General features: G+C 54.4%; 1 protein-coding gene across 1 annotated transcript in view; it reads right to left on the bottom strand.

Annotated features, from left to right (window-relative positions):
* Positions 1–608: 608 nt before the first annotated feature.
* NCF1 (neutrophil cytosolic factor 1) overlaps positions 609–10,071 on the bottom strand; it is a 29,757-nt gene continuing 20,294 nt past the window's right edge. The window contains exons 3-11 of the mRNA XM_053554719.1: positions 7,997–8,072; positions 7,695–7,860; positions 6,589–6,644; positions 5,229–5,351; positions 4,725–4,832; positions 3,825–3,942; positions 1,650–1,757; positions 1,065–1,210; positions 609–896 (exon numbers count right to left, since the gene is read on the bottom strand). Of these exons, the coding sequence (XP_053410694.1) occupies positions 775–896; positions 1,065–1,210; positions 1,650–1,757; positions 3,825–3,942; positions 4,725–4,832; positions 5,229–5,351; positions 6,589–6,644; positions 7,695–7,860; positions 7,997–8,072 (1,023 nt within the window). The 3' untranslated portion in view covers positions 609–774. The remainder of the gene's footprint in view (positions 897–1,064; positions 1,211–1,649; positions 1,758–3,824; positions 3,943–4,724; positions 4,833–5,228; positions 5,352–6,588; positions 6,645–7,694; positions 7,861–7,996; positions 8,073–10,071) is intronic.

Raw genomic sequence — 10,071 nt, 5'->3', positions numbered from 1 at the left:
CCACTGCACCTGGCCAGATTATTCTTTTGACTAGCATCTATATTCTTGGCAATTCTCTCTCATCTTTAAGGGGATGGGCTTTGCTTGTCCTCACTTTAGCATCTATGTAGGAGGGAACTCTGGCCTTCCTGATAAGCTGCATCTTTGGAAAGATTTGCAGCTCCAGTTTGCACCTTAGTGTCTCTTGCATTTTAGGAAAGACCCGCCAGCAAAGACTTTGAGGCCATGGACTGGTAGCAACACTAAAGTAAATGGTGAATATTTGTTATCAGTGAGTGCTTTCTGCTTCAATTTCCTAACTGGGGCAGGGTCTTAGTGAATAATCAGAGAAGACCCCCATACCTAAATTACAAAGTATTTGTCCCCAGCTAAACAAGGTCATGCCCTGTTAGGAGACAGGGCTGGCCCCCTGCACTGTGTCCACCCATCTTCAGGACTCTTCACCAGAGTGGGAGCAGGTTGTTTCTGTCTAGTCAGCAGGAACAGGAGTTCCTCTTGCGCTTTGCCTTGTGCAAACCTGTTCTTGAACAAGGCCAGGGCAGTATGCAACCAGACCTAGACCCCTTGCAATTTCCTCCAGCCGAATTTACAGCCCCCTTTCCTCGTTCTAGAAATACCCTGAGTCTCTGTTTTCAAGCAACATTTATTGAGGGTGGCAGAGAGCCATGTGGGGTGAAGGCCCAGACACCAGGCTATATAGTACACATATATACAAAGACAGGGGCGGGAGGTGGCGGAAGAGGCCCGGCGCTATCTGAGGCCTGCGCCCCAGCCTCAGACTGCGAACGCCAGCTTCCTCTTGGTGCTCTCGCTGCAGCGGGTCAGAATGAGGTCGGCGCTGGGCCGTGGGGGAACAGCCGGCTGCGGCTTCGGACGCTGAGTCTCTGACTCTTCCTCTGCGGGCGGACCGCGCGGCCGAGTCAGAGGCCCCGCCCCATCCTTTGGCCACGCCTCTCCCTTCCGGCTCGGTCCTCCCCAAGCCCCACCTCTCCGTATAACTCCACCCAGCGCTGGCCCACTCCCATCCCCAACCCCGCGCTGGTCCCAGTCGCAGCAGCACTCACTTAGCGGGCTCCCGGTGCCCTGCGGCCCGGGCCGCGCCAGGCGGCGACGCTGCTGCAGGAAGCGGACGCTGTTGCGGCGGTAGGTGTCCTGGCTGAGCCGCTTCCGCGACTGCTGGTGGATGCTTTGTGCATTGCGGATGGATGACCTGGCCAATGAGACCGGGCGTCATCAGTGCCCGGGCGCGTCCCTGCCTGCTGGGTCTTGGATGGGCAACCCCGAGGTCCAAAGACTGGCCCAAGGAAGTGGGGAGTGGTGGGGGGTGGCCGAGCCGGTGCAACACACGGCTGCCCCCTTCACCATAGGGACCCCTGTCCTGCCAGGGAGCCCAGGCCCTTTTCCCACCCCTTCTCCGGTCTGCCTTCTTCCCCGGGGAGCCTTCAGGGCCTGCCACCGTTCTCACGACCATGCCCAGGAGTCCCAGCCATCGCGGGAGGGCGCGTCCAGTCACTTGACCCGGTGAGGGTTCTGCCTCTCCCGCCAGGCTGCCCTTTCTCCCCCGCCCTACCACTGGGAATCAAGGGCCTGCACCGACGGAGGGAAACCGTGTTTGCCCCGCCCGGCCCAGTCCCGGGGAACCTGCTCACCTGCGGGGTGGCGCCCCTCGGCCCTTGATCTGGCGTTGGGCCTGGACCGGGTCCTGTCCCAGCTTTTGCAGGTACATGGACGGGAAGTAGCCTGTGACGTCTTCTTTCCTGCAACAGCGGCAGCCCTTGAGGGGTGCTCAGAGACGGGGAAATTCAGGGTTCCACCTCAACAATTGGGGTCAAGGCAGGCAGACCTTACCCCTGTGGGTCTCAACCAACACAGGCTTTCCCAGCTCTGGGCAGAGGGAAAAGCGGATCCAGGTCTCCGCAGGTGATGTGTATTTGCTGTATTATATTTGTCAGTTTTCTCTTGTGACAGCCTCTGTGTCTTAAGAACTTTTATACACCTGCAAGTCACCAAGTTCTTCCATGCTTTCTTTCTAACACTTTTTAGTTTTAGGTTTTGCAGTTGGTAAAACCTGTGATCCATTGAGAAATACAAATGATTGTGGGCGGGGCACAGTGGCTCACGCCTGTAATCCCAGCACTCTGGCAGGCTGAGGCAGGAGGAATGCTTGAGTTCAGGAGTTCAAGACCAGACTGAGCAAGAGCAAGATCCCCATCTCTAGTAAAAATAGAAAAAAACTAGCTGGGAGTGGTGGGGTGTGCCTGTAGTCCCAGCTACTCAGGAGGCTGAGACAGGAGGATCTCTCTGAGTCAGAGTGTGAGACTGCAGTTAGCTATGATGATAATACTGCACTCTACCCAGGGTGACAGAACAAGACCCTGTCTCAAAAAATAAAAATAAAAATAAATTTTGCGTATAATGTGATGTAATGTGTGTGGTGTGAGGTACAAGTCTATGTTTGCTTTGGGTTTTTTTTCCATATGGATATCCAGTTGTTGCCGCACAATTTGTTGAAAAGATCTTTCTTTCCATTGTCAATAATATATTTAGGAGATAAAAAAAAAAAAACACTTTGGGTAATACAGACTTCACACTGTGTAAAACTCTAATTCTTCTTGGCTGGTGGGAGAATCACGAGAAGATTCTGGGGGGACCAGCCTGGAACAGTGGATCACGCCAGTAATCCTAACACTCTGGGAGGCTTGGTGGGTGGGTCACCTGAGCTTAGGAGTTCAGACCAGCCTGAGCAAGAGTGAGACCTCATCTCCACTAAAAAATAGAAAAACTAGCCAGGCGTTGTGTGGGCACCCATAGTCCCAGCTACTCCAGAGGCTGAGACAAGAGGATCACTTGAGCCCAAGAGTTTTAGGTTGCTGTGAACTATAACGCCACGGTTCTCTACTCCTGGGTGACTGAGTGAGACTCTTGTCTCAAAAAAAAAAATGGGCAGCACCCATAGCTCAGTGGGTAGGATGCTGGCTATATACAATGAGGCTGGTGGGTTTGAACCCAGCCTGGGCCAGCTAAGGCAACAATGACAACTGCAACAACAACAACAACAAAGCTGGGCCTTGTGGCAGGCACCTGTAGTCCCAACTACTTGGGAGGCCAAGGCAAGAGAATTGCTTTAGCCCAAGAGTTGGACATTGCTGTGAGCTGTGACATCACGGCACTCTACCGAGGGCACCATAGTAAGACTCTGTCTCAAAAACAAACAAACAAAAAAAAAAACAATGATTCTGGGAGGAGAGGTATTTGTGGAGGCCCATGCTGGGGGTATGTGTGTTTTAACAACCACAGCCTTGGGTCAAGCCTGATGGGGTCATGGACTGGCCCTGTGTCCCAGGGCCCTGAAAACACCAGCAAGGACCTGGGAAGGCCCATAGCTCCAGGAAAATGGCTCTTGACCAGTCCCTAAGATTCTGCTTTCCTCAGAACCAGAATAAAATAATTAGTATTCTGCATTCATTTGGAAGAATAAACAGACATGAACTGCAACAGAGTAGGGCGCCGGCCCCATATGCCGGAGGTGATGGGTTCAAACCCAGCCCTGGTCAAAAACTGCAAAAAAAAAAGGAAAGGGAATGTAATAATTCATACAGTAGTTCACTGTGTTGCCACAGAAGGAATAATGGACTAGTCAGAAAGAGCTACTAAGTTACAAAGGAAAAATATACCCATTTGGACAAGGACAGTGAACCCCACAAGACAGGCAGGGTGGGCTCAGCACTCACCTGCTACCAAAATGGAAACAGCCCAGGGAGGGGCAGTGGCTTACCCAGAGTCACACAGAGAAGTCAGCGGAGCTGGGGGAAGGACTGTCCTACCTGATGACCCACCAGCCATCCAGGAGCTTATGAATGACCTCGATGGTTTCACCCTCAAGCAGGGACACCTCGTCCTCCTCCACAGCACTGTAGGCTTTGATGGTAATGTAGGGTTCACCTGGCCATGGTGGGGCACAGAACGTGGTGTAAGGGTCTGCCTGCCACACCTCCTCTCCTCTCTGTGCCTCAGGCTCTCCCAGTTGCTCCAGAAGCCCCTGGAATCCTCAGTCCCCTGCTCTGGCTCTCCCCCTAATCCTCCTGCCACCTGCTGCCAGGGCACAGACTTCTGCCCACTGCACCTAGGTATGCTGCCTACTCCCATCCACCACCATCCACACTCGGGGCCAGGAGCTCTGTAATGACAGAGGCCTAGACGGGCACCTCAATATGAGAAGTGGGCAGGGGAGCACCAAGAGCTGCTCAGCTCCAGCCAGCTGTTGGCACATGGGAACGCAGGCCCTTCCCAGTATTAGAGAGGAGTCATAAATCCACATCAAATGGTTCAATCCCTCAATTATAAAATATGAATAACCAATTTCAACTTGAACTTTATGTAGGCCCCATCCAGCCTCTTCCGGTTAGGGCTTACACTGCCACCTCCCTAAGCCTCCAGTCAACTCATGATTAAGCTTCTCACGGGACCTGGCTCCATGCAGGGGGCTACCACATGTCCCAGGCTGACCTCCCCCTCCACCATTCTCTGCTTGACCTCCCAGTTCCCTGTCCCGATCAAGGGGATCATGACTTACCTGGGCCCCCATGCCAGAGGTGTTGGGACTCAGCCCGACCTTCCCCTCTTCTCCTCCAGCCATCAGGCCAGACCCCAAAGTAGTTCTCAATATTCCCATTCTCCTCCTTCCTCTTCCTCCCACACCCTGTGGCCTTGGGGGCAGCAGGCACCTGCATAGTTGGGCTCTGGATCTTCTGCCTCATCAGGACTGTCCAGGGGTTCCAAGAAGGATGCTGGGACCCAGCCACGCTTTGCCTTCATTTGGCAGAACCACCAGCCTGTGCCAGGTAGGGAGGTGGTGAGGGCCAGGCCCTGGCTGCCCTCCTCAGCCACCGTGGGTAGTAAAGACACACAGACATCCAGCTCTCGGGTACCGAATGACACCTTCACCAGACTCTGACACTGCAGTTCCACACACCCAGACACACGGGCTCACAGAGTTATAGCTGTGAACGCCTTTATATGAGGGGGCTCCAAACAGGATGCTCCACATGTGCACAGTCGTAGCATGAACTGTGCACATACACCCACGGACACCCCCCGGTGCACACTCACGGTGACCCAAAATGTGGGGAGTTCATTGAGGGCCCCTGAAAGAGCCGAGGCCTCCCACCTTTGGGCCAGGCCAGAAGGAGGCAAGAGGTTGCCCGAGCCCCATGGGACAAGGACCTTACCACTCTCACTCTTCTCCACGACATCCACCACATCACCCGTGGCCAGAGCCATCTCAGAACCTGAGCTCTTCTCATAATCGGCGATGGCACGGTACGTCTGCAGGATGATGGGGCCTGTGATGTCTGGGGCAGAGGGAAGGTTGAGTGAGTGGGCTCTTCTGGGGCAGTTCCCTTGTGCCAGCCACCAGAACAGGCACTGCCATCCCTGGTCTTTGCAGTCCCACATTTCTTGAGTGCCCTGCTTGCTCTGGGCTCTGGCCCCCCATTTCAAACATGTCCTTGTTCTCACTTGATGAGGTCAGTGAGTGACTCTGAGTGGTCTTTCCTGACTTAAATGTTCACCCAATCCCCTGGGACCTTGTTAAACATAGACCTTGAATCGACAGGTGTGCAGTGGGACCTGAGTCCCCACCAGCAAGCCCCAGATATGCAGATGTGCTTGCTGTGGACTGAATTGTATCCCCCAAATCCATAAGTTAAAGCCCTAACCCCCAGCACCTTAGAATGTGACTGTACTTGGAGACAGGGTCTTCTAGGAGGCAATTCAGTTAAAATTAGGTCACAAGGGAGGGGCCCTAATCCAATATGGCAGGTGTCCCTACAGTAAGAGGAAGAGACACCAGAGATGTACACACATGGAGAAAAGGCCACATGAGGACAGTCTGCAGGCCACAGAGACCTTGGCCTAAACCAGTCCTGTCAGCACTTTGGTGCAGGCCCTCCAGCCTTCACAACTGCAAGAAAACTCATTTCTGCCTTTCAGGCCACCAGGTAGTTCTTTGTCATGGCAGCCCTGGCTACCTACACTGCAGGTCCCGGCCACATTTAGAGCAGCCCAGAGTCTGGATGTCACACTGGTTCAAATCCTGCTCCACCTTGCAGTAGCTGTGTGACCTCTGCTCACATCCAAGCCTCGATGTGCCCAGCTGTACCCTGGGCATAATGGCAGAGCAGTACCTACTTCCTAGCACTTTGGGGACGATCATGTGAGTTAATGCCTTTGGAATGGTGTTTGGCACAAAGTGCTCCACAAATGTTGTGTTATTATTAACAATTACTGCACAACAAAAATTAAAACTGCCCTGGTGTCACCTCTAGAGGCCACCCTGGACCCCTAAACCTGTTCGTTCATTCGGCCACAAACACCTCCTGGGTTGCTGGGAGAAATGGTCTGTGCCAGGCTCTGCACCCATAGAGGTAATGACGCACTGCCACCTGCAAGAGGCCCCTCCACTCTCCAGTTAGCTCTCCAGAGACCTAGCTCTTCTGTAGGGCAACCTGGAGCCCTTGGCCTGCCCCCAACTCCTGTTCCCTTCCCCGCACCCCAGCCCCGGCCCCACAGGGTGCCCTCGCCTCTCACCTGCTGCGTTACTCTTGCCATCTTTGGGCATCAGATATGTCTCGGGCTTTTTCGACCTAAGAAGAGAACAAAAATGGTCTGGTCAGACACCCAGCCTCCCACTGGGAAGGAGCAGCTTTGTGGGGACCTATTGAAGAACTTCTCAAGAGAAAAAAGAACGAAGGAAATGGGGACACTGCAGAGAGCAGGGAGTTACTGGGCTGGGAAGGGAAGGGCTCTGGAGAATGACCCAGGGGACCTCTGCTTGGTGCCCAAGGGAGGGACAGTAGGAGGACCACAGCCCAGCCTCCTGCAGACCCCAAGGAGGCAGCATGGTCTGTAGAAGAAAGTGAGGCCCTGTTCCTCCCACCAGCTCCCGAGATGCCCTCAGCGTGGGAGTGACGCTTGTCAGCTCCGCAGCCATCTCCCATCTTCTGGAGCCTTGAGAGAGACAGCAGGCGATGGGCACAGAACCCCCACACTATTCCCAGCCCCTCCTGCTGGTGACAGCTGCCCTTCCTTGGGTGGAGTGGGGGGGGCACTGCGAAGCTCAGTAAGTGCTGGCCTGGGCGATGCCACCTCTGTCTTCTCAAGGGATAGTTCTGTCCTCCAGGCTTCCTCCCTGAGCTTCAGTGACCAGAGAAGGCTGGAGAGGAGGACCTCCCCTGCCTGCCCAGAGCTCACTCAGCAGCTCCGGTGCCTTCCACGCAGAACCCTGGGCACAGGAGACCCAGGGCAGGGGCCCAAGACCTGTTCTGCCATTAGCAGAGGTATCGCCACACACCCTCCAGGGCTGGTCCTTACAACCTGTTACAGATGGGGAACTTGTTATAGATGGTGGTGACCCGTTCTGGGTCCCATGGCCAAGTGGCTGCAGGGTCAGGATGAGGACGCAGGACTTCAGACCCCAGCCTAGAGTGCCCTGCAGCACTACAAGGCTCCCAGGGGTCCGGGGGAGACTTGGCAGGTTACACAGCCAGAGTTGGAATCCTGCCACCTCCTCTTTGCAGCTGTGTGACCCTGGACGGGTAGCTGTCCCTCTCTGAGCTTCAGCGTCTTGCCTATAAAGTAGGGAGCATCCCTCCCCCATTCCCTCCCATGCCCAGTGGGGAGAAGAGACCACTCACTGGCTGTCTGTGGGGAGCTTGAGGTCGTCGGGGCGCACCTTGAAGAAGTCCAGGAGGTGAGGGCAGCGGGAGATCTTGCTAGGCAACCCCATGAGCGCAGCGCAGTACTCAGTGAGCGTGCCCTGGCGGCTCTCGGCAGTCCGCTGCCCATCAAACCACCTGGGGGCTGGCACCAGAAGACGCTTGAGCACACTGGCCAGTTTGGTGGCCAGCAATGGTCAGAGAAAGGCCGGGAGTAGCCGGGCACCACTAAGAGGGCGGGTGAGGGGACCCAAGATAGGGGACCCTGCTCTGCTTCTCACCTGGGAGGTGGGGGATGATCCTGTTCTCTGAGTTGATTTCCCCCGCCTCGATAGGGAACATTTCTTTTAAGGTTTTCTAAACATACAAAGAAAACAAGATGTGAGGAATGTTCATCATTACAACACTGTAAGCACAAAATTGGAAATGACCTAAATACCTCTCGAATCCCTGTGGCTAGCGACTCCAGTGGCAACCTTGACTCCACTGACTTTCTCTCCCACCCCACATCAAGTCTCCAGCAAATCCTTTTGATTCTACTCCCCAAATCTCTCCAGAATCCAACTCCTACCCAGCACACCCACTGTCACCCCCAGCCCCAAGTCTCCACTAGGCCTAGATTATGACAACGGATCTATAGTCTCTCCCCACTCTCCCCCTTGTCTGTCTCAACCCGGCTCCCAAAAGGATGCTCTTCAAACCCAAGTTGGATCCTGTCCCTCCTCTGCTCAGAACCCACCTGTTCTCAGCTCACTCAGAGGGGACACTGGTGGCCTGTTAGTCCACAAGGCCTCATGTGGCCTGCTCCTGCCTGACCCCCCTTGCTCTCTTCTGTCTCCTGGGAATATTCTAGGCCTGCGCCAGCCCCCAGGCCCTTTGACTTGCTGTTCCCATTCTTTCCTCACATATATAAACAGAGCTCTTAGCCGGGCACTGTGGCGGGTGCCTGTAGTCCCAGATACTTGGAAGGCTGAGGCAAGAGGATCACCTAAGCTCAAGAGCTGGAGGTTGCTGTGAGCAGTGATGCCATAGCACTCTACTGAGAGCAACGAAGTGAGACTCTGTCTCCAAAAAAAATTAAAAAGATAGAGCTCTGTCTGTCTCTGTCCCTCCCTGCTCCTTCCCCACCCCTCCTCAGAATACCAGCGGCCCCTCCTCCACATTGCCCCTATCCCTGCTCCATTCTGCTCCACAGTCCTCACCATTTAACACACTGTGTGAATGACTGGCTCTTCCTTCGTTTTCCTGACTCCTGAGGTCTGGGAGGGTGGGGAGGATTTATATCTGCTTTCTCCCCCTCCCACATGCAGTACCCCCACCTACCTGCAGAACCCCCTTCCACCTGCAGCAACCCCTCCTACCTGCAGTACTCCCCCTCCTGCAGCACCCACCCCCCACACCACCCCCTGCACCGCAGCACCAGCCAGCACCAGGCTGGCACATAGGAGGTGCAGGAAAATGGACCGGTCCACCAAATTAATAGAAGAGGCTGATCCCACAGCCCTTAAAACCATTGAAAGAGGTGAGATGGAGCCACAGACCGAGCAGCGAGGACAGGTCTCAGAAACTTAACAACCCAGGGACAGAAATAAAATAGAGAAGGAGGCAAACGGTGCCCACGTCATTTGTACACATTACTAAACAGTGCTGTGTGCCACTCTTGGACTCAAGGTGTGTGTGTGTATACGCTCGCATCACCCAAGGCTGGGAACTGGGATGGGGGATGGGATAAAGGGAGTCTTCAACTTCTTTCATAATGTTTTATTTCCTTTATTTAAAAAAAAAGCCTCCAAGGCCAAGTACAGTGGCTCACGCCTGTAATCCCAGCACACTGGGAGGCTGAGGCAGGTGGATCACTTGAGCTCAGGAGTTTGAGGTTGCTGTGAACTATGATGTCACTGCACTTAGCCTGAGAAGCAGGGTAAAACTTTTTTCTCAAAAAAAAAAAAGACCTCTAAGCAGCAGCCCAGTGCCATGGATTGTGAATTCTGGGTGTTGGGTGCCCAAGGCTTATCTGCATTTCACTTTAAATTCCTGCCCAAGTGGGATGCAGGGACTCACACAGTTGCAGCGCTCCATGGCTTGTGTTAAGGAAGGCTTTGCATGTGGAGGTGAGTTGTGGGGGGCCCCCACATGGCTTTGGTAGGCCCTGTGTCCACCTGACCCTGTCTCAGACAGGACCCAGCAGCCCAGCTATACATATCACAATGTCTAATAGACAGCCCCAATTCTGTCCAACCAATCGCTGGTGTCAGGGCCTATGGGATTCTTTCATGGGAACCTTGGTGACCACAGACACCCCAAGCAAGAGGACCTGCTTCCTTGGGCATCAGCATTGTTAACCTCCTTCTGACAC

Source organism: Nycticebus coucang, chromosome 12, assembly GCF_027406575.1.
Source record: "Nycticebus coucang isolate mNycCou1 chromosome 12, mNycCou1.pri, whole genome shotgun sequence".
In the NCBI taxonomy this organism is placed as follows: Eukaryota; Metazoa; Chordata; class Mammalia; order Primates; family Lorisidae; genus Nycticebus; species Nycticebus coucang.
This window is presented reverse-complemented; position numbering and strand designations above follow the sequence as displayed.